A 24,667-nucleotide genomic window follows, 5' to 3' on the forward strand; every position below is an offset into this window, starting at 1 on the left:
CAGAAAAACAACAAGGGAATCAAAACAGGTATCCAAAACTCAACCTGACAAAAAAAGGAGTAAAAACTTCAAGTCCTTATTAGCAGGACATTCACGGATCGCCTTCTCTTCTGCTTCCTGCCAGTTCTTGACGCTCACTGTCCAACCATTCCCAGCCTGAAGTTTTCTGTGCATCAATCTGCCTAACTTTCTATTTTACCTCAGTTCATTTTTCTGGGCAGCACGGTGGCACGGTGGTGTTGCCGCACAGCAAGAAGGTCCTGAGTTCAATTCCACCATCAGGCCGGGGTCTTTCTGTGTGGAGTTTGCATGTTCTCCCCGTGTTTGCGTGGGTTCTCTCCGGGTACTCCAGCTTCCTCCCACCGTCCAAAGACATGCACTTAGTGGGGATAGGTTAATTGGTTAATCCAAATTGCCCATAGGTGTGAGTGTGAGTGCGAATGGTTGTCTGTCCCTGTGTGTTGGCCCTGTGACAGACTGGCGACCTGTCCAGGGTGTACCCCGCCTCTCGCCCTATGACAGCTGGGATAGGCTCCAGCGCCCCCCGCGACCCTGAAAAGGATAAGCGGACGCGAATGGATGGATGGATGGATGGATGGATTTTTCTGGGCCTCAGCCCATTGTGTTTAGTTTTACACTTCCCCTGTGACATCGTTATGGTCATTTGTTTATGCTGTTTCCCCACTGTGTTCCCACTTCCCTCATTAGTCTGCTAGGCAAGGCAAGGCAAATTTATTTGTATAGCACAATTCAACAACAAGGTGATTCAAAGTGCTTTACAGAGACATTAGAAACAAAAACAGATAAAAGGCATGATTTAAAATTGATTAAAACAAGCAAGCAAACAAACTAACTAATTAACAAACAAACTGCCACCAGAAGTTCTTAGGTGGCTGCCTCAAAACTGTTTTGCATGCTCCTGTGTCGCATACTGTTGTTGGAGCGACAGTTGAGGCTCATCAGCGTCGTGTTTCTGGCACAGGTTGTGTTATTCACACCTGTTTGCACGATCCGAACCCTTATCGTAAGGGGAGCTACCAGTCCCTCTGCGGATGAGCTACTTTCTATTTTAAATTCCCTGAATTTAAAATACTCTCTAGACCCAGTCTAGGTTGTGTTATTCACACCTGTTCGCGCAATCCGAACCCTTATCGTAAGGGGAGCTACCAGTCCCTCTGCGGACGAGCTATTTTCTATTTTAAATTCCCTGAATTTAAAATACTCTCTAGACCCAGTCTAGACCCAGCTGGGGAGCTACCCAGAGCTCTAAACCCACAAGAGGGGAGCTACCAGTCCTTCTGCGGACGAGCTACTTTCTATTTTAAATTCCCTGGATTTAAAATACTCTCTAGACCCAGTCTAGACCCAGCTGGAGAGCTACCCAGAGCTCTACAAACAAACAAACAAAACTAAAAGCTGTGTGTATTTAGTCTGTGTTTTCTCATTCAGTCTTTGTCAGGTTGTCTGTTGTTTTCTATGCCATGCTTCAAGGTTTCCATGTTCCACGGCTCAGGTATTCATGTCCAAGATTATCTGTGTTCATGTCAGGATCTTTTATGTTGTGCTTTAGGTCACCCAGTTTAGGTTTCAGTTTTTCCCTTGCCCTCTTTGTTTGTAGTTTTTTTGCCAGCCCTCAATAAATAGCTCACTTTTTGTTTATATCAAGTTTTGTTTCATGTTCATTTGTGTCTGCATTTTAGGTCCACTCCTCACTCTATACAGTCAGTGAAACTGTGACAATTATTATTATAAAAATGGCTCTGTGTTAACCTGGCGGAAAAATGGCAACCTGTTCAGGGTGTAACCCTCCTTTCAGCCAACGGCAGTTGGGATATTCTCTGCAACTATGAATTGGAAAGTGAAGGAAAAGAAAGAAATGTAGAAACCAGAGACCAAGAGCCAACCCTCAGTTACACTCCTATAGGTTCAAGCTGCTGGGAGATTTCCCATAGTGAACTTAACATGTCTTCTCCACTACACTCTTTCCACTTCTGTATTTTTCTACTCTTTCCCATAGTTTGTGTCTTGTGGTTGTCTTATTATGGTATGCTTTTTTTTTCCCTCTAAAATTATATTCTTGTATATCTAGGATTGACATGCCATTTTCTTTCTCTCTCCTCCACGTTTTCCCTCTCTCATATATCAGTGTGAGTGTGTAAAAACCACTGTGTGTTTCCTCACACAGTGCTCACTAGTATTTTGACACATTTGTCTCGCTTACTCAGCAGATGAATCAAAGAGTTCTTACCTTGTTCACCTCCTCAGAGGAAGGACTCTCAGATGGGCTTAGGCCATTCTCAACTACAGCAAGGATTTGTGTTGTGCTGAGTTTAGCAGTGAGTTCAGAAGTGTCTTTGATGAGGAAATGAGCCCAGTGCTGCAGACTATGCCTGCGACAACAGCTTGTTTGTTCCGTTTGCAACAAGAGCAGAAGAGTGTGGCCGATTACGTTGTGTAATTTTGGGGGATTTTGGCAGAGTACGCTGGTTGGGAACCAAGGCGCTCTGTGGTGTATACATGGCATAAATTATTATGAGAGATAAATTAACCACTAAAACGTGTACAGATCCCATGAGGCAAAAAAATCTCATATCTGTACTGTGATTAATGATCACCATCCTAAACTGTTCCCACAAAGGTGGAAGCATGAAATTGTCCAACTTGTCTTGGTGTGCTGAAGCATTAACAGTTCTATCACTGAGGCTGTGTTGAGATCCTGAAAAACAACCCCACATCATAACTCCCCCCCACTAAACTTTACACTTGGTAGAGGGCAGTCAGGCAAGTACTGCTCTCCTCACACCTGGGAAGTCCAGACTTTACCATCAGATTGTCCGACGGACAAGTGTGATCTGTCCCTGCAGAGAAGACGTCTCCACTCCTCTGGCATCCAGTGGTGGCATGCCTTACATGAATCTGATGCGGTGCATTTAGATGTATCATGTAAGGCTTTGATGCAGCTGGTTTCCATGAATAAAAAAACCACTCCATTAAAATTATGTCGTTCAATACTTCAATTTCTTGGAATTGTTAGTCTGTCTGGAAAATTGTGGTGCAGTGTGCAGCATGGATATGAACTTTACTTTTATTTGTGTTGCACTAAAGGACGAGATCGTGATGGTAAAGTGCAAGCTGCCCAAACACAAGATAACAAAAAAAAATAGGCCTCATTGCTAGAAAACAGTAAATATAGGAAAAGGAAAGACCTATTAATATTGTAGTTATAATTACGGTCAAGAGAGGTGCTGAGCTGTCAACTGATCACCAACTGGTGGTGAGTTGGATCAGGTGGCGGGGAAGGATGCTGGACAGACCTGGTGCACCGAAACGTATAATGCCTGGCAGAAGCCTCTGCACAAGAGATCATCCAACAGAGCTTTGACAGCATTCTGGGAGAAGGGAGCAGGAGATTGACAGATGGTTTGGTATGGTGGCTCAGTTTACTGGTCGTTCTATGTCCCTACCCTCACTTATGGTTGGTTTATGGGTGAGGTGTTCCCAGCACCTCCCACTGGGAGGAGACCAGGACATGCTTGAGATATTATGTCTCTTGGCTAGGCTAAGAATGCCTTGGTATTTCCCGGGACAGGCTGGAGGAGGTGGCCGGGGAGAGTGAGGTCTGGGTTTCTCTTCTTAGGCTTCTGCCCCCACGACCCAGTCAAAGATAAACGGATGAAAATGAATGGATGGATGGAAAGTTACAATTAAATAACAAAGGAATAAAAATGGATATCCAAAACTCAACCTGACACAAACAAAAGTCAAAACTTCAAATGACAGAAAATCCTAAACACAAATTCAAAAAGATAACAAAAAAATCCTACAATGTTTTTAACATGAAAACTATTAAAAAAGATAGTGGCGTATTTTGTGTGGTTGTGTAGTTAATTCACCATTTTTATATACATGAAACATTTCAAAATTAATAACTATGGGTCTCACACTGCCCCACACCAACACATTGTCTACAGGATATTTAGTGAGTTGACATCTAATATATCTCACCTCTGATCTAAATCATGATGTTCTTCTGTTTTTTTTCTCAGCTACTAAGTTTAACACTACACATGTCAATGATCATGTGATCTAGTTTTCCATGTACTGTCTAGCTTCTGATTGGCCAGTAAAATCTAATCATCACTCTTAAAACTGAAGAGTCGCCATTCTTTTATTCAGTACGACTGTTTGGAACAATGGCATCTACACACATTGTCTTCTACCTGATAAGTTTGTTCTTGGGTGTAATTGGTAAGTTTGTGTTTAACCACAGTCTAATTCTTTTACGGTCTTTTTTCTCAGCTGCCATGTTCCACAATGTGTATTTGCTTTGTCTTTCATTTCACCACAGCTCAGAAGAACAACCTGCATGTATCCTCCTCTGTTCATGAAGAAGCACGTTTTATATCAGCTAAATCTGGAGACAGAGTGACTTTACATTGTTACTATGAACAGAATGTTGCTGCACGTTTTTACTGGTATAAACAAACTTTAGGAGAGAAACCAAAACTCATTTCTACTTTATATAAGTCAGAACACTATTTAGTAAAATTTCATGGTCCATTCAAGAATAATGCACGCTTCAGACTAGATAATGAAAAAGGAAAAAACCACTTGATTATCTCAGACTTAAGTGTTTCAGACTCAGCAACTTACTACTGTATATTTTCCTCTTTCTACACATTAATGTTCTTAGAGACCATTATTGTCAGTGTCAATGATTCAGATTTAAACATACGAGCTTTAGTTCATCAGTCAGCATCGGAGACCATCCAGCCAGGAGGCTCTGTAAGTCTGCACTGTATGGTGCACACTATGCTGAGCTGTGATGGAGAACACAGTGTTTACTGGTTCAAAGACTCTGAAGATTCTCAACCAGGACTCATTTACACCCATGGAGTCAGGAATGATCAGTGTGAGAGGAAAGCTAACAAAAGCACACACACCTGTGTTTATAACTTGAGAATGGAGAGCCTGAATGTGTCTCACACTGGGATCTACTACTGTGCTGTTGTCTCATGTGGACACATACTGTTTGGAAACGGGACCAAGCTGGACTTTGGGGGTAAGTCACTTTTCCAGCAGAGGTGACTCACATGGTATTATAAATAGGAGCAGATCATATTCGATGAACTCAGGAAGAAAAGCTAAAAAGCTCTGTCATTTCTAGGATTTACAGTTCGTGGAGATTCTGCTGGCCTGATGTATTTCTTAAGCGCAGCTTTAACGCTCACCACCATCATCAGTGTGTTATCAACTTTTTTAGTGTATAAGATGAAAAAGACAAACAACTGCCAATCCAGAGGTTAGAATCTGTTTTCATATTTTACTCTTGTGGTTTAAAAATAGTGGCATTTAAGTTTAAATCATTTCCTTGTTTCTCAGCAGACTCAAACACAAATGATTCTGTAAATTTAGAGGTGAGTTTTAAAGTGTGGAAGTTCTTGTGTTTTTAGGAAATGACATTTGTTGTTGAACTGTTATTTTGATTCTTTTGGTATCCAGAGCACCCAAGAGGACAACCTTCATTATGCTGCTTTGAGAAAAATTAGGACGAAAGGAGCAAGGAGACAGACGAGCAACACCCAGTAGTAGAAATTATGATTTTTAGTATGACTTTTCTGCTGTAGTGATGATTTTGTTTTTTCTTGATTTGATTATCTTTTCGTTTTTTGGTCTGGAAGAAAAGATATTTAAAAAATAATTTAACTGCTAACAGCATTTGATCACTTGTATAATTTAGAAATTCCTGTAAATGTAATTCCAGTAGAAAATTTGTTTTAGATTTTGGGTTCGATGTATTTTTGAAGTTCTGTAATTTTTAGTTGTCTCTTTGAAGTTGTTGTTGTGTTGACTGTTTTTTATCATTTGAAGTTTTGATTCTTAATTTTGGTGAGTTTAATATTGGTTACTTCCATATTTTATTGTTGTATGCTTGTGATATGATTAGGTTTTTGTGGCGGTATTCACTGTATTCAAATGATGAGGCTTAGTTTTTGTGTAAAAATGTAAAATATTATTGTGAGTATTAGTCTCCCAAGTGTTCCCGTTTATAATGACTTTCACCTGCATGTTATTTCTGACCAGTTTAACATTCCCAGTTAGTATTTATAATCCTGTCTTCCTTTTATTCTTTGTCTCTGTGGCTGTATATCTCCACCCTCTTTTTCCTCTGGTTTCTGAGGATCTCTAAAATGATTTCTGGATTCCTGCTTTTTTCTATTTTGTAATTCTGTTTGCAACCTAATAAAAGATTAGCTTTCTGTCTGCCTTCAGTCCTACACTTGCGTCATTAATTCTTCAAACTGTGACAGGTTTGGCATCAATCATGTGAAGGAAGAATACATTGTACTTGTGAAGTACTTGAAACATGGAAACATCACACTGTACTCACATGGCCTCCACAGTCACCAGATTCCAGTTGCACAGAGCATCTTTGAGATGCGAGTTTCATATTGGGGATGTGCAGATACCAAATCTGCAGCAGATGCTATCATAGCTGTATGGACCAATATGTCTGAGCAAAATTTTCAGCACCTTTTTGAATTGATGTTTTGAAGAAATAAAGCTGTAAAAATGAGTGTTGGATACTGGCTGGATATTGGATATTTAAAATGTAAAAATCCAGCTTTAATAGAGATTATCCCAACAATAAGATAATCCCCAGTGAGCAGCAATACTCACTTTTAAAATGAAGAAATCTCCAGCAGAACCAAGCTGAGGAAGGCTTTGGAAAAGAGGGGCTAGAGAAGAGAAAATGGAAGAGCACAGAGAGACGATGTCAACATACAAACTATGACATGCTGTAGTGGTGAATCACCACGTGGGAATGAAAATAGAAGCATGAGTAAGGGATGGTTTGGTGTCACCTGATCCATGTATAACTCTAAACTTGACCAAAAAGGAAAGTTTGTCACCTAATTTTAAAAGTAGAGGTCGCCCAAATCCAAACTAGGACATGTGTTAGGTATTAGTAATGCCATTTAGAGTTAGTACCTGGTTAGACAAAATATGTATGAGATTTTTATGATAACAATAACTTTGGTCTTTTCTGAATTTAAAGGTGGAAAAAAAATCGGTACCAATTGTCTATGTTAAGAACAGTGGGTCAAGTCCCGGTCAGTTACACCATGATGCAGACAACGTCCACTACACTGCTTTAAGTGTTAACCTACCCAACAGTTCAACGAGACAGAGGAACAACCAAGATGAATGTGTTTACTCCAGTGTCAAGCAGCAGGTTATATTTTTTCCAATCCAGCGGAAAAAAAAATTCACACATTCATTAGATGTTGACATCCAAATTGTGTACACAATAATGTTTACTGCATTTTTCATTATATAACAGTGTGTAATATGATCTGGGGTTTTTGTTTCTTTATTAAATAAGCCTGTAGTTATCTTGTAGTATATAGTCACCTTCTGGACTCTTTAACCCTTGTGTGGTGTTCGTATTTTTGTTACTCAGCCAGTGTTCATGGGTCTGGTGGACCCGCTAGAGTTTTGGCTTTCCAATTAACACTATCAAACAATTTTATGTTAAATTACTCAACAGATGTTTACTTCATCCCAATTACGAGCCATGTGAACAGCAAACATGGTTAATTTTTTCCCTTTACCTTTGTTAGATGACATTTATGAATTAATGTGCTTCTCGTTTTTTTTAATAAAATGTTATAAAAAAAATAAAATCAGTTATAATCAAGTGCAAATATCTTTATACCATATTTTGCAGGTTTTGATGGTATATACTGCCTAAAGGGGCATTGGCCTCTAAATGGCATCAGCTGCTCATCAATGGTGACATTAGGCCCAGAGTTATAAAACGGGGGAGGCGGTGCACCCACTTATCCCACATTGTCCTGATGGCAGCTAGCTTGTCTCTCTGCCGTCGAGCTGGTCTGTTGTCTCGGTTATCAAAACGAATAATCCTGGAAATTTTGTGTAAGTTTTCCAGAGACATTGATGCATGGAAAAGTTCTCTGCCGGTTTCTGCATCCCACAGAGATTCTGTGGATTCCCCATTGGACCTGAAAACTCCAGCAAGGGTAAGAACCCCAAAGTAGGCCTGCAGATCAATTTGGTCCATCTTCTTCCACCTCTCTCCAAAAACACACCATCCTTCTAAATTACTGCAATCCAGAATAATTTTCTGGATGGAATCTGGGATGAAAAGCTCAAATGAAGACTTGATGTCCTGCACATGAGTAACTGCCAGCCGTGTTGGCCCTGGTTGCATCCTTATCACATTAGCAGCTCTGCAGGGTGGCTCATTTCTTGGGCAAGAAGACCATTCAATTTCACTTTTTTTTGACATACATATTTCTTCACTTGCCGTCTGGTGGGCTTGTTTTGGTCCCGGAGCTGGCTACTGACAGGCTGGTTCTGGAGCTGGCTGATGATGGGGTACTCGTCTTTGTTTTGTTACTAAATGGTGCTCAACCTCATCCACTTCTTCAAAGTCACTGTCAGACTCTGAATTTTCAGAAATGTGATCCTCATATTCTGAAACCTCTTCCTCGACATCATCATCAGAAGCTCCTCTCTCTTCCAAAATCAAATTGCAAGGCCATCGCAGCAGATAATCTTTTTGCCATCTTGATCAGCTGTGATAAGGAACCACACTGGTAAAGTCTCATTCAAAGTATTATGCCCCTAATTTGCAGGTTGGACAGGGTATGAGAAAATAAAATTTGGATAACTCAAGAAAGAGGGCAAAATGTGTGGGAGTGTAAGAGCAGACGGTGTCGATAGTTAAATTTTCAACAATGTTGCAACTTTGTGCGGGAGCAGGAGGGGAAGAAAACACTATCAGCAGCACCAGAAAGGAGGAAGACAGAGTGTGGGAACACAGGACCTACACTTTCAACACTTTTATTAGACCTGGGTCCAGTGGACCCCAACACCTTGTATGTAATGTAAATGCGTGGGGGGAGGTACAGTATGCGGTCATCGAAAATTTGTTCGGATTTATGTTCTCCACAGAAAATAAGCCAAAGCCAATGAATTTTAGGTTGAAAAAATAGTTAATTGTTTAATTTTTCTTTTGAAAAAAACTGAAAACGGGTCTCACAGACCCGAACACCATACAAGGGTTTTAAAAAGAAAACAATGTTGCTTGAGTTTTGGATGGGAATGAAGAAAACCAGTGGAATTTACAGTGACCGTGACAGGTCAAATGCACTGCATTTTAAGAAAATCTCAGCAAAAAGAAAAAAATGTTGCAAAAAGAGATAAAACATGTGGATTTCCCCATTATGAAGCTTTCTTCTTCCAGTAGAGGTAACTGATGTTGTATGATAAACTGTGACAGCAATAGATATCTAAAAGCAAAAAGTCTCTGTAATTTCTCCTGACTTTGGGATTTGCAGTTGAGCTCCAGTTCAAATAACAAATCTAAATACGAGCTTTAGGAATTTTGCTTTTCATTTGAAAAAGAAAGCACAGTAGTTTGACTCCCTGGTGAAACAAGAACCTTAAAGGTGACGGGGAGCCGCTACAACAAGTCTTCAACCTCAACCTGTGACTGGGGAGAGTGCCCGCCATCTGGAAGACATCCTACATCATCCCAATGAGCCGAATGACCGGTGGCACTCACGTCACATCTTATGACAACTCTAGAGCGGCTCCTCCTCAACCTCCTCCAACCACAGGTACAACATGCCCAGGACCCAGTACAGTTTGCCTACAAGGCGGATGTCGGAGTGGAGGATGCCATTCTATACCTCCTACAAAGAGCACACACACACCTGGACGAGGGGAAAGGCACGGTCAGGATCCCGTTTCTGGACTTTTTGAGTGCCTTTAATATAATCCGGCCCGGTCTGCTTCTGAAAAAACAAGATCTCCGACTACCTCACTGACAGACCACAAAACGTCAGGCTGAAGGACATCACGTCTGACACTGTGGTCAGGAGCACAGGAGCACCACAGGGAACTGTGCTGTCCCCTCTTCTCTTCACCCTGTACACCTATGACTTCTGCTATAACTCTGAATTATGCCACATTCAGAAGTTTGCAGACGACACAGCCATCATGGGGTGTATCTGTGATGATCAGGAAGAGGAGTACAGGAGTCTGGTGAGGAACTTTGTCACACGGACTCACACAAAGCTGCACCTGCAACTCAACACCTCAAAGACCAAGGAACTGGTTGTGGGAGGTCCAGACCAGGTCCAGTGCCATTTCAGATAGAGGGAGAGGAGGTGGAGGTGGTCAACACGTACAAGTACCTCGGTCTGTGGGTGGACAACAAACTGGACTGGTCATGCAACATGCAGCACCTGTATAAAAAAGTACAAAGCCGACTCTACTTCTTCTGGAGGCTGAGGTCTTTCAACATCTACATGAAGCTCCTGAGGATGTTTTACCAGTCGGTGGTTGCAGGAGTACTTTTCTATGCTGTGGTGAGCTGGAGGAGCAGCACAGCAAAGAAGGACTCATTCAGGCTGGAAAAACTAATCAGGAAGGCTGGCTCTGTGGTCGGCATGAAGCTGGACACTCTGGTGACAGTGGCAGAGAAAAGGACACTAATGAAACTGCTGGACATTATGGACAATGCTGGGCATCCTCTGCGCATGGCCATAAATAATCAGAGGAGCCTATTCAGGTTGCTTCTCCCAAAGTCAAGAACCAACAGACTTAAAAACTCCTTTGTCCCACACGCCATGAAACTGTTTAACTCCTCGTTGGAGGAGAGAGGAAACATGAGGACAAAGGAGGGCGGGAACAACTGAGTTGTAATGCCCTTTTCACTGTGCAATATTTGCAATATTTTTTCTTATATTCGACTGTGCAATAATCACTGTGCAATAGATTCACTCAAATGTGCAATACGCTGGTATTCCTATTTATCGCTATTATTTATTCTGTATTTATATATGTGTATATGTGTATATATGGTATATTTATGCTCATATCCTTACTCTCATTCCTCTTTATTGTATCTGTAACATGCAACTTCTGTCGGTGCTGTGCTACTGGAAACTGAATTTCCAGGAGGAACCCGAGAGATTAATAAAATTTCTTCTAATCTAATCTAATCTAATCTAATCTAATCTAAAAAACAAAAAGGTCAAACACCAATGTAACGCCTCCAAACACTGGTTCTAACACTTGGTGTTTCGAGTCTACCTGATTTCGAGATTTCCTGGTTCTTCTTCTCAGTTATATTTAGATTCCCAATTTTGTTTTTTGTTTTTTTAATATCTAGCCTTTTCTTAGTTTCAGTCTATACTGTATTCTTTGAATCCCTGTGTATTCTTACCTCCCTTGAGTTCACGCCGCTGGTCTAGTCCTGTCTCTAAGGAATGTGTGAGGGGTCTGCTAGGGCTGGTGATGGCACCAAGGTATAAAACTTTAAGGCTGACTCTGCTAGAGGAAAACAGGGCAATACATTTTGGTTATTAGGGAATGCTCTTTTCCCCCTTCTCTAACTCTACAGGAAGGAAAAGAGGTGGTTGCCATGGTGATGGGAGTGTTGCCTGCAGAACTGTCAACTCCATAAAGGGAGATGTCTGAAAGGTGCAGGAGATGAAACATAAGCAGGACATGGGGTCTAAAGGATTTTCTCCAACTTTTGACCAATCATGTTAACGCTCTGTTTTTACCACACCTAATTAAAGTGTTTACTGCTTGCGTGTGGCAGCTTTTGCCTCCAAGCCAGAGAGACAGCAGTCCACCATGCCATGTAAAACTAATTTGACATTCTAACCATTTAATAATAAAATGTGAAAACTTATCATTTGAGCACCTTTGTCTTCTCTCAAAAAACCACACAAAAAACCCAACACTTTATAGACTTTTCTTAGTTATCATGCTTCTCCTGTGTTTCCCATGCCTTTCGTCATGTTTTCATCAGTTTATGTTAGGATTTGGGACTGCATGTGTTCTATTGTCTTGTGTGTCTTTTCCTTTTTTAGTGCAGGCGGTCATGGTTGTGATCATCAGGGTTTTCCTGATGCACCTGCAGAGCATCAGGCATCATTTGAAAGGCTATTTAAGGAGTAGTGTGACAGCTCTTGGGTGTCGGATTATTGTCTCATTCTCAAGTGGTAACAGGCCAACCATCTTTTATGTACTACTTTGATTAGCAGGACATTCATGGATCACCTTCGGTTTTCTGGCAGTTTGTGATGCTCACTGTCCAGCCATTCTAAGCCTGAAGTTTTCTGGGCATCAAAATGCCTACCTTTCCATTTTACCTCAGTTCGCTCACCTGCACTACTACCGGTCCACGTGGTCCCCACTAAAATCTCCAGCCTTATGTATCCCACCTCGTTCCTAGACTGTAAATTCGTGGCTCCTGCTTTATCTGAGTTTTGTATTTTTCTGTTTTTTGCAAAGTGGTCAGTATTAAAGCTTCCTTTTTGAGTTCACTTAATGTTTAATGAGTCCTTCATTTACGTCCTACTTTGCCTGCCACACAGAGAAGGACATCATTCACTGTCCAAAAACAGCTCTGTGTTGACTTAGCGGAAAAATGGCAACCTGTTCAGAGTGCAGCCTGAAACACTTAGGTCTGAGATAATTAAGTGCTAGAAAACAGTAAATATAGGAAAGGGAAAGACCTAATAATATTGTAGTTATCACTATGGTGAAAAGAGGTGCTCAGCTGTCAACTGATCACCAGCTGGTGGTGAGTTGGATCAGGTGGTGGGGGAAGAATGCCTGGCAGAAGACCCGTCCGTGTGATCTTTAACTCCAGACTCTGGCAGAGCTTCGACAACATCCTGGGAGAGGGGAACGGGAGATCGACAGATGGATTGGTGCTACAGCTCAATTTACTGGTCATTCTACGTCCCTACCCTCATTTATGGTTGGTTTACGGGTGAGGTGTTCCAGGCACCTCCCACTGGGAGGAGACCAGGACAAGCTTGAGAGATTACGTCACTCGGCTGAGAACGCCTTGGTATTTCCCAGGACAGGCTGGAGGAGGTGGCCAGGGAGAGTAAGGTCTGGGCTTCTCTGCTTAGGCTGCTGCCCATGCGTCCCAGTCCCGGATAAGTGGAAGAAAATGGATGGATGGAAAGTCACAGCAAAATAACAAATAAATAAAAACAGATATCCAAAACAGAACCTGGCACAAACAGGTGTCACAACTTCATGACAGAAAATCCTAAACACAAACTTCAAAAATTCCAAACATTTATTTAACATGAAAACCATTAAAAAAGCTACTAGCATACTTTGCGTGGTTATGTATTTTTTTTCATGTTTTTTTTTAAATATATTAAATATTTCAAAGTGATAAACTATGGGTCTCACACTGCCCCACACAAACACATTGTCTACAGGATATTTAGTGAGTTGACATCTAATATATCTCACCTCTGATCTAAATCATGATGTTCTTCTGTTTTTTTTTTCTCAGCTACTAAGTTTAACACTACAGATGTCATTGATCATGTGATCTAGTTTTCCATATACTGTGTAACTTCTGATTGGCCAGTAAAATCTAATCATCACTCTTAAAACTGAAGAGTCGCCATTCTTTTATTCAGTACGACTGTTGGAACAATGGCATCTACACACATTGTCTTCTACCTGATATGTTTGTTCTTGGGTGTAATTGGTAAGTTTGTGTTTAACCACAGTCTAATTCTTTTACGGTCTTTTGTCTCAGCTGCCATGTTCCACAATGTGTATTTGCTTTGTCTTTCATTTCACCACAGCTCAGAAGAACAACCTGCATGTATCCTCCTCTGTTCATGAAGAAGCACGTTTTATATCAGCTAAATCTGGAGACAGAGTGACTTTACATTGTTACTATGAACAGAATGTTGCTGCACGTTTTTACTGGTATAAACAAACTTTAGGAGAGAAACCAAAACTCATTTCTACCTTCTATAAGTCAGAAGCCAATTTTGTTCAATTTCATGGTCCATTCAAGAATAATGCACGCTTCAGACTAGATAATGAAAAAGTAAAAAACCATTTGATTATCTCAGACTTAAGTGTTTCAGACTCAGCAACTTACTACTGTATACGTTCCTATTTCTACACATCAACATTCTTAGAGACCATTATTGTCAGTGTCAATGATTTAGATTTAAACATACGAGCTTTAGTTCATCAGTCAGCATCTGAGACCATCCAGCCAGGAGGCTCGGTAAGTCTGCACTGTATGGTACACAATATGCTGAGCTGTGATGGAAAACACAGTGTTTACTGGTTCAAAGACTCTGAAGACTCTCAACCAGGACTCATTTACACCCATGGAGTCAGAAATGATCAGTGTGAGAGGAAAGACAACAAAAGCACACACACCTGTGTTTATAACTTGAGAATGGAGAGCCTGAATGTGTCTCACACTGGGATCTACTACTGTGCTGTTGTCTCATGTGGACACATACTGTTTGGAAACGGGACCAAGCTGGACTTTGGGGGTAAGTCACTTTTCCCGCAGAGGTGACTCACATGGTATTATAAATAGGAGCAGATCATATTCGATGAACTCAGGAAGAAAAGCTAAAAAGCTCTGTCATTTCTAGGATTTACAGTTCGTGGAGATTCTGCTGGCCTGATGTATTTCTTAAGCGCAGCTTTAACACTCACCACCATCATCAGCGTCTCATCAACTTTTTTAGTGTATAAGATGAAAAAGAGGAACAACTGCCAATCCAGAGGTTAGAATTTCTGTTCATATTTTACTCTTGTGGTTTACAAATAGTGGCATTAAAGTTTAAATCATTTCCTTTTATTTCTCAGCAGACTCAAACACAAATGTTTCTGTAAATTTAGAGGTGAGTTTTAAAGTGTGGAAGTTCTTGTGTTTTTAGGAAATGACATTTGTTGTTGAACTGTTATTTTGATTCTTTTGGTATCCAGAGCACCCAAGAGGTTAACCTTCATTATGCTGCTTTGAGAAAAATTAGGACGAAAGGAGCAAGAAGACAGACGAGCAACACCCAGGATACATGTGTGTACTCCAGTATAAAGTAAACAGTAGAAATTAAGATTTATAGTATTACTTTTCTGCTATAGTGATGATTTTGGCATCTTCTCTTTGGTCTGAAAGAAAAATGATTTAACTGCTAACAGCATTTGATCACTTGCGTATTTTTGAAATTCCTGTAAATGTAATTCCAGTAGAAAATTTAATTTTGGGTTTGATGTATTTTTGAAGTTTTGAAGTCATTTTTAGTTGTCTGTTTACATTTGTTGTTGGGGTTGAGGTTTTTTTTATCATTTGAAGTTTTGATTCTTTATTATGGTGGGTTCAGTATTGGATATTTGTTTTGTCTCCCTATTTTATGGTTTTGTGTTCGTGATATGATTAGGTTTTTGTGGTGGTATTTACTGTATTTAAAATGCTTAGGCTTAGTTTTTTTGTTAGAATGTCTAATATTATTGTGAGTAGTAGTCTCACATGTGTTCCTGTTGATGATGACTTTCACCTGCATGTTGTTTTTTAACATTCCAATCCAATCCCACTTTATTTATAGATGAATTTAAAACAACATCGTTGACCAAAGTGCTTTCCAGCAAAAAACTCAGATAAAAGTTAAAAGCCATACATAAAACAGACAAATAAATAAATATCAATAACAATAAAATAAATACATGAATGAAAAAAGAAGATCAAAACTGACTTCAAGCTTACTCTGGTAGTACTCTTAAAAAGCCTTGGAAAAAATGTGTGTGTTTTTTTAAAGTGATTATAAGATTTCAAGTGTTGGGGCCATCCTAATATGGATGGTAAAATGGTAAATGGCCTGTATTTGTATAGCGCTTTTCTAGTCCCTAAGGACCCCAAAGTGTTTACACATCCAGCCGGACACTGGCGCCACCGGGCCCTCTGACCACCAACAGTAGGTAATGGGTGAAGCGTCTTTCCCAAGGACACAAAGACAGAGACTGTCGGAGCGGGGGCTCGAATCGCCAACCTTCTGATTACAAGACGAACTGCCAACTCTTGAGCCACATTTGCCACGATAATAAGCTCAATGATCCCCTAACTTCCTGTCAAGATGAACTTTTACACATCCAGTCATCCACCCATTCACACACACTGTTGGAATTGATATTTTTTGTCTTGTCATTTGTGCTTAGAAACATATAATCATTTATGCTTAGATATATATATAATCATTTGTGTGCTGATAAAGTATCTTATCCTTAGTAGGTCTGATAAGAGTGTATGTGCACTTGTGTACCATGAGATGAGCGGAAGCAGCCTTGACGTTATAATTTTCATTATAGCTGTAGAAACCAAACTGTCTTGTTCGTTATCTCAAACTCTAAGACTTCACACCTTTAAATGTCCTATTGAAAGTTCATGTTTTTATATTTTAGCAAGACGTTTACTTATGCTTTTCTGCATACAGTTTAAGTTCATTGAAAGGTCGTATGTCTATGTATGGTATAGCTGGAAACATACACACACACACACATGCATCTACACACACACACAGAATATAGACACTGATCCTGCTTAAGAATGTCACGTGTATTTGTAATTGCATATTCATGAATGATTGCTTGCTGACAATAAAAAGGGCTGTAGTGAAGGAATCAGTCAAAGTTAGTTGAGTTCAGGTGAAGGAATCTTTTCCTCAACTTTGACTGACTTCCCTTGTGAGCCACAAACACAAAGAGCTAGGTCTTGTGCAGTTTGATGGTTTTGTGCCTAGATGAAGCCAACACACACAGGTGATGGCAAGCTACACTGCAGCCACAGCCGCCCTGGGGCACACTGACAGAGGCGAGGCGGGTGAAATGCCCAAGCACACAATGACCAAGACTGTCCGAGCCGGGGCTCGAACCGGCAACCTTCCAATTACAAGACGAACTGTCAACTCTTGAGCCACAATCGCCCCCATATGGAGGAGCAGCTTATTCCATAATTTGGGGGCCACAACAGCAAAAGCTTGGTCCCTCTGGTGTTTCAGTCTCAGCATGGGGACAGCAAGAAGTGACTGGTCAGTTGATCTAAGAGACCTTTGTGGAGTGTATCAGTGTAGATGGTCTGACAGGTAAGTGGGAGTCAGGCCATTTAAAACTTTGAAAGCAAACAATAAAATTTTAAAATGAATTCTAAAATGGACAAGGAACCAGTGTAAAGAGGCAAGAACAGGGGTAATGTGCTCATGTTTGCGTTTCCCAAGCAGCAGCATTCTGGACCATTTGCAAGCGTGATAGTGAAGTCTGATATAATATAAAACAATATAAAGAGGAATTTTTAGTCCAAGGTTGATGACAATTGGTTTGACACAGGATGTGAGAGGACCCAAGTCAGATGGTGGGACACCAGGGCCTGGGGGGGTTAAGGTCATTGTTTTTCAGGGATAGATGAATCTGTCAGCTGTCTGCATAAAAATTGGATTTGTGGTTTTTAATAATATGGCCAAGGGGAAGTAAATAAATGCTAAAAAGAAGGGGCCTGAGGATGGACCCCTGTGGTACACCGCATGGGAGGGGGGGCGGAGGATGAATGAAATTTCCCAAGTGAGACAGAGAAACTTCTGTCACACTGGTATGACTTGAATCACTCCAAGGCAGTGCCTGTAATTCCAACATGATGTTCTAGGCGAGAAATTAAAATGTTGTGATCTACTGTATCGAAAGACAACCCACCCCAGGGATAAATAAAGTTTTATTTTATCTAATTTAATCTAATAACTTTAATCTCAGCCAAACCGATTTACTCACGAACAAATAAAACACTGAAATAAGCCCAACAATAACATTTTTAGGTTGTCTAAGTTACTTATATATTACGTTTAACCTGAGTAGCGAAAGTCCGCGGTGATCTGAAAATGATGTGCCGGGAGTTGTGCCGTTCTCGGCGGCTTCAGTAACCCTCAAGCTCTCAGCTAGCTATCGAGCTGGTGGGTAACAGACGTCTCCGAAAGCGTCGAAGCACTTTTGCAAATATGCAATATCTTGATAAACCGAGCAGATATTTGAAGTTTACACACCCACATTCTCGCCTGAAAATATGTTAAGTTTATTTTGTAGCCCAGAAAGATTAATAACAGTAATTTTAAAACTTAGTAGCGGCCGCCATTGCCGGAAACTGGAGTTTGGCTGGGCCGCAATATGAATTCTGGGTGGGCTACGAAGGACATACCAGACCCATCCTTCAAATTCCGGGAAAAGGAGGACGCATTTGTTGGCTGCATTCGGAGGAGTCTACGAATTTGGACAGCCTTTAGTGTGTTACTGTGATGTAATCGGCCTACAAATGCAGCCTGAATGTGTAAAGCGCTTTGGGGTCCTTAGGGACTAGAAAAGCACTATACAAATACAGGCCATTTACCATTTACCATTTACCTTTCTGAATCAATGTTTTGAAGAAATAAGCCAGTACAAAACATGCTTCTTGTTTTGTTCTGCTCCAAATCACCTCGTTCCTACACTGTGAATATGTGGCTCTTGCTTTATGTGAGTTTTGTGTTGTTCTGTTTTCTGGAAAGTGTTCAGTATTAAAGCTGCCTTTTTGAGTTCACTTAGTCCTTCATTTACGTCCTAGTTTGCCTGCCACTCAGAGAAGGGCATCATTCACTGTCCAAAAACAGCTCTGTGTTCACCTGGCGGAAAAATGGCAACCTTTTTAGGGTGTAACCCTCCTTTCACCTTTTGGCAGTCGGGATATTCTCTGCAACTCATCATTTTGTGTTTCTTGTGTTTTTATGACTTTGTGTGTTATGCTTTATTATTCTTAGTGGTCTATGTTGTGTCTTGTGTGTTGTGTCGACCTTTGTACATTTAGGCTCCCCTTATGTCTTTGCCCTCTGTGCCCCCTTCTGTGTGTATGCGTTTAGGTGTGTTAGTCCTAAACACATACACACCATTCCCATGTTCCCTTCCTTGTGTGTGTCATTCCATGTTTCCCATCTATGTTTATCTCCTTAGACTTTCTTGTTTTCCCGAGTGTTGTGTCTTGCCAGTCCATTTGACATGTTATGATGTTTTGTCTCCCTTCGCGCCATGTCTCTCTCCCGTCCTCCCTCACACTCCCTCGTGTTCCCTCGTTCTATCCCGTCTGCCTCTCCTCCACTCCTGCATCATGTTCCTCTGTTTCCTGTTTTATTGTAAAGGTCTTGTGTTTCCATGTTTTGTTCAGTTTTGCTTCCCCTGTCTCGTTAGGGTTATTCGTGTCAGCTGTGTTGCTCGTGTGTTCTCATTTCCTCGTTATCCTTCTGCGTATTTATGTCAGCGTCTCCCTCAATCTCGTGTCACAATCTCCCTCATGGCAGTGTGTCTCTCCCTGTGTTTCCTTGTGTATTCATGTTTATAGAGTCCCAGTTTATTTTTGTATTGCCTTTTTTCCCTTTCAGCTAATAAAGCTGTATTTTGAGTGTAAATCCCATTTTCTGTGAGTTTGCATTTGGGTCCTTTCCTGCCTGCCTGCACAGCTGTTTCATGACAGTTAGCATGTATTCTCTACTGCACTCTTTTTCACTTCTTTATTTTTCTACTTGTAAACATACCACGGCAGACCCAACGACCATCTCATGCTTTTCAGCATTTACTTGTATTAACTCTCACGTTTGCTGTTTTACACACCGGCTGCAGCTTTGCAGCTTACAGCCACACACACTAACAACAACAATAACATTGCAGGACGTAGTTCAGCTTTGAAGATGGAGAAGTATGATTGCGAATGCCGCTTAGATGCGTCTGCCTCCCCTGCAGCAGCACTGCAGACCATGCCATGCCACATACCCCCATCGCCCGACTGAGCTCCCCCATCCTGCGCATGAGCGGGAGAGTGAACCTGCCCGGACAGTCAGGGCCCCCTGGCCCAGTGACAGGAAAGTGTCCATTCAAGTGGCCGCCGCGTGTCTGATGGAAGAGAGGCCAGACCGGGCAGCACATCCACCTCCGTCTCCAGCTTGGCAGGTCCCGCCAGCTCACGCTGAGCCAGTCCTCCCCGGGCATTGTCTACACTCAGGCAGAGCAGGCTCCACTGGGGCGGCGACCCAGGTCTTCCCTGGTCCTTAGAGACCGGGGTCTCTCCACCCTCTCTCCACCTCCAGCTGGCGAGGTGCGTGGGACGTTGGTAAGTCTGGCGGTTGCTTAGTGACCCTTCTCTGGGGAACCAGAATGGGTGCAGGCCCCTGCCAAGCACCAGCTGCTCCCACCCAAGGAATGGTTACAGGCGCGGCAGCAGGTTGTGTCGTGGCTGTCCCCACCCTGGGGGCCAACATGGGAAAATAGTGGCACAGTCTAAAGTAGAGATGGATATCGAAGAGAAATAAAAAATGTAATCCGATCCGAAGTATCACAAAATCATCTCACAAAATGCGCTACTTGGCGTAACTCAGCTCGGCGCATCAGAGCAGTATGTGTCACGTGATAGAGCGGCTGTTGTCTGTGAGACCTGTTGGCGGTCTGTTGGAGCATTTGGAGCCTCGCTACATGCTTCCTAACCGCGGCATTTCATCTCGGCGAAAACTATCCCAGAGAAGTAAAGCAAGTGTGTAAATTCATCCCTGAATGTTTGCATAGTATTTCCACGTTAAGCTTAACAACTGATATATTGACCCACAGCTGGACTGGCCATCGGAGTTCCATATTGAGGTGAAAAGGAAGCAATTTGTCCCGTACTTCAGCTAGAATTAAAAAATAGACACAAAGCCGGAGTTATTCTGTCTTTGCTGCGCAGTTGCATCTACTTCTTTCATTCTCTACCCCTTCCTCTCCTGTTATTACTTCGAACATGAAACTGATCAACGATCAGCTGATCGGCTTTTCTGCCGCAAGTCCCGTCTTTCTTGTTTGTTTATCGCCCACTTTGTGCTAGAAAGAGGAGACAAGCGGATAAACAACAGCAGCACGTTTAAGCGTGATAAGCTGTTGTTAGAATGTATTTAATATTACTTTCTAGTATCAGCTGATGTTTGCTGGAGCCACGGCTGTAAAAGCTGCTGGTCATGATGTCGGTTTGGATATGTGGTGAGAGGGAAACATGAAGATGAAACCAGGAGATGTCCTTACTGAATCATCAGAGCTGAGCAGGTGATGAAGAAACAGGTTTACCTTTTAGGTGACACAAATGAGTTGAAGGGAAGTTATGAACTGTTTCTGACAAATAACACCAGGATAATTTTCTTCATAGCTGATGGCTGGTAACTGTGCAGGGGCGGGTCTAACAAAGTTTTGTTGGGGGGGGCGAGGTAGGGCATTAACAGGGAAAAGAGGGCACAAATAAATATTTTTCTTTGTTATGTCATTTAAAAACTTTGAATAAATAATTATCTGAATCATACAACAAAAGTGGTCATCTGATTAAATGTATAGAAATCCAATATTATACAGGCTTACCAACAGCTTCATCCACCAGGCTGTGAGACTGCTGAACTCTCTTCCCTCCCGGCTTCCAGCCAGCAGAATCACCAGATTGGCAGAAGTATAGGAAGACAGACTGGACTCTACCCCTCCCACCCCCCATCCACGCACACTCTCCAACAAGGAAACACTCTCTGAACCAAGAACTGGAAAACATTCCTGACTGGAAACAACTACCTCTGCATTGCAATTGCACACACCTGCTGCTATATATTTTTAGTATTTCTTTTAGCACTATTTATATTATTATATTACTATTACTGCTGCTATAGTCTTATGCTGCATTAAAACAAAACACCCCTACCAACCACAACCTGGGACTACCTGAAGTAGACTAGTATACTATTTTCCAGGGAACACTGTTGGAACATTTTATTTTATTTATTTTTTGTCTATCCTGTTACCTATTTAATATTACCTTATTGTTAGGGCTGTTTTTGTTGTGCATCTGCACTTTATTGTTGTCAATGTCTACGCATGGGAGAGTGTGAAACGTAATTTCAATTCCTTTGTATGGCAAGTACATTTGAAGAAATTGACAAATAAAGTTTTCTATTCTATTCTATTCTATTCTATTCTATTCTATTCTATTCTATTATTGTATATAGTAACTAATAAGTCTAATATACCCTAGTAAGCTATAGAACTTTTTCCTTTGGGAAGATACCATCTGTGCAGTCTGCAATTCTTTTGAAGAAAGATGCTGAATCTATTTAATTATTGTAGAAAAATAACTGATTTCTGTACATTTGTTTTACACATGCATTAAATTAAAGTTGATTACATCAATTAAGGGCGGGGGTGGTTCCCTAATATTTTTGCTGGGAGTTGGCAACCCTTTTAGTTAGGTAGGTAAGTACTCTTTAAAATACCAGAATAGGGAGGATGGTGTGGGTTTAAATTTATTAGATTGATCAGTGTTGCTGAACTATAAAATGTTTTGGGTGGAGTACATTTTTCGCATGCAGGTATAACAGAATAGCTCCACTCTCTTGTTTTTTAAAACTTGAGTATGAACTTATACAAAATGCAGCAAGATATTTATTTAAAAAAAAAAAACAGTTTTATTTATTACCAAATACGCTATATCGGATTCATATCGGTATCGGCAGATATCCAAATTTATGATATCAGAATCAGTATCGGACATTAAAAAGTGGTATCATGCCATCTCTAGTCTAAAGCATGCATATGAACTTTACCATCATGCTCTCATCCTTTTGTGCAATATAAATCAAAGTAAAGTGCAAACTGCCCAAACACAAGAAAGCAAAAAAACTATGCCTCATTGCTAGAAAACAGTAAATATATGAAAGGGAAAGACCTAATAATATTGTAGTTATCACTACTGTGAAGAGAGGTGCTGAGTTGTCAACTGATCACTAACTGGTGGTGAGATGGATCATGTAGCAGGGGAGGAATGCCTGGCAGAAGTCCCATATGCGAGATCCTTAACTCTTGACTCTGGCAGAGCTTCGACAACATTCCGGGAGAAACAAGTGGGAGATCGACAGACAGATTGGTGCTACAGCTCAATTTACTGGTCGTTCTATGTCCCTACTTTTACTTATGGTTGGTTTATGGGTGAGATGTTCCGGGCACCTCCCACTGGGAGGAGGCCAAGACATGCTTGAACAATTATTTCTCTTCACTGGTCTAGGAATGCCTTGGTGTTTCCTGGGACAAGCTGGAGGAGGTGGCCAGGGAGAGAGAGGTTTGGGCTTCTCTGCTTAGGTTGCTGCCCCCGTGACCCAGTCACGGAAAAGTGGAAGAAAATGGATGGAAAGTCACAGTAAAATAACAAAGAAATAAAAAACAGATATCCAAAACAGAACCTGGCAAAAACAGGAGTCAAAACTTCATGACAGAAAATCCTAAACACAAACTCAAAACTTCCCAAAATGTATCTAACATAACAAACATTAAAAAGGTAATGGTATATTTTGTGTGCTTGTGTATTATTTTTCATGGTTTAATACATTAAATATTTCAAAACGATAAACTATGGGTCTCACACTGCCCCACACAAACACATTGTCTACAGGATATTTAGTGAGTTGACATCTAATATATCTCACCTCTGATCTAAATCATGATGTTCTTCTGTTTTTTTTCTCAGCTACTAAGTTTAACACTACAGATGTCAGTGATCATGTGATCTAGTTTTCCATATACTGTGTAACTTCTGATTGGCCAGTAAAATCTAATCATCACTCTTAAAAGTGAAGAGTCGCCATTCTTTTATTCAGTACGACTGTTTGGAACAATGGCATCTACACACATTGTCTTCTACCTGATATGTTTGTTCTTGGGTGTAATTGGTAAGTTTGTGTTTAACCACAGTCTAATTCTTTTGAGCTCTTTTTTCTCGGCTTCCATGTTCCACAATGTGTATTTGCTTTGTCTTTCATTTCACCACAGCTCAGAAGAACAACCTGCATGTATCCTCCTCTGTTCATGAAGAAGCACGTTTTATATCAGCTAAATCTGGAGACAGAGTGACTTTACATTGTTACTATGAACAGAATGTTGCTACATGGTTTTACTGGTATAAGCAAACTTTAGGAGGGAAACCAAAACTCATTTCTACCTTCTATAAGTCAGAAACCAATTTTGTAAAATTTCATGGTCCATTCAACAATAGTGCACGCTTCAGACTAGATAATGGAAAAGGAAAAAACGACTTGATTATCTCAGACTTAAGTGTTTCAGACTCAGCAACTTACTACTGTATATGTTACTACTGGTACACATCAACATTCTTAGAGACCATTATTGTCAGTGTCAATGATTTAGATTTAAACATACGAGCTTTAGTTCATCAGTCAGCATCTGAGACCATCCAGCCAGGAGGCTCTGTAAGTCTGCACTGTATGGTGCACACTATGCTGAGCTGTGATGGAGAACACAGTGTTTACTGGTTCAAAGACTCTGAAGACTCTCAACCAGGACTCATTTACACCCATGGAGTCAGGAATGATCAGTGTGAGAGGAAAGAGGACAAAAGAACACATAGATGTGTCTATAACTTGACAATGGAGAGCCTGAATGTGTCTCACACTGGGATCTACTACTGTGCTGTTGCCTCATGTGGACACATACTATTTGGAAACGGGACCAAGCTGGACTTTGGGGGTAAGTCACTTTTCCATCAGAAGTGACTCACATGGTATTATAAATAGGAGCAGATCACATTTAATGAACTCAGAGCTAAAAAGCTCTGTCATTTCTAGGATTTACAGTTTGGCAAGATTCTGCTGCCCTGATGTATTTCTTAAGTGCAGCTTTAACACTCACCACCATCATCAGCGTGTTATCAACTTTGTCAGTGTATAAAATGAAAAAGAGGAACAACTGCCAATCCAGAGGTTAG

General features: G+C 41.0%; 3 protein-coding genes across 4 annotated transcripts; all 3 read left to right on the top strand.

Moving 5' to 3' along the window:
* Positions 1 to 4,193: 4,193 nt before the first annotated feature.
* On the top strand, positions 4,194 to 5,307 carry LOC147336118 (uncharacterized). The gene is made up of 3 exons (XM_086285186.1): positions 4,194 to 4,248; positions 4,349 to 5,062; positions 5,168 to 5,307. Exons 1-3 carry the CDS (start codon positions 4,194 to 4,196, stop codon positions 5,305 to 5,307), a joined length of 909 nt encoding a protein of 302 aa, XP_086141312.1.
* Positions 5,308 to 13,515: 8,208 nt separating this feature from the next.
* LOC147336119 (uncharacterized) lies at positions 13,516 to 14,940 on the top strand. Of its 2 annotated transcripts, XM_086285183.1 has the most exons (5): positions 13,516 to 13,570; positions 13,671 to 14,384; positions 14,490 to 14,624; positions 14,710 to 14,741; positions 14,827 to 14,940. In XM_086285183.1, the coding sequence occupies exons 1-5, from the start codon at positions 13,516 to 13,518 to the stop codon at positions 14,938 to 14,940; spliced, it is 1,050 nt and encodes a 349-aa protein (XP_086141309.1). The 2 variants fall into 2 exon arrangements, with proteins under 2 accessions (XP_086141309.1, XP_086141310.1); XM_086285184.1 differs by lacking the exon at positions 13,516 to 13,570 and having other exon boundaries at positions 13,637 to 14,384; positions 14,499 to 14,624; positions 14,707 to 14,741.
* An 8,620-nt stretch (positions 14,941 to 23,560) lies between these two features.
* Positions 23,561 to 24,667, top strand: LOC147336120 (immunoglobulin kappa light chain-like). The gene is made up of 3 exons (XM_086285185.1): positions 23,561 to 23,615; positions 23,716 to 24,429; positions 24,528 to 24,667. The coding sequence occupies exons 1-3, from the start codon at positions 23,561 to 23,563 to the stop codon at positions 24,665 to 24,667; spliced, it is 909 nt and encodes a 302-aa protein (XP_086141311.1).

Source organism: Aulonocara sp. 'chitande type north' Nkhata Bay, linkage group LG3, assembly GCF_057382095.1.
Source record: "Aulonocara sp. 'chitande type north' Nkhata Bay isolate Kocher_YH1m ecotype deep benthic linkage group LG3, A_spYH_male_GT1.1, whole genome shotgun sequence".
In the NCBI taxonomy this organism is placed as follows: domain Eukaryota; kingdom Metazoa; phylum Chordata; class Actinopteri; order Cichliformes; family Cichlidae; genus Aulonocara; species Aulonocara sp. 'chitande type north' Nkhata Bay.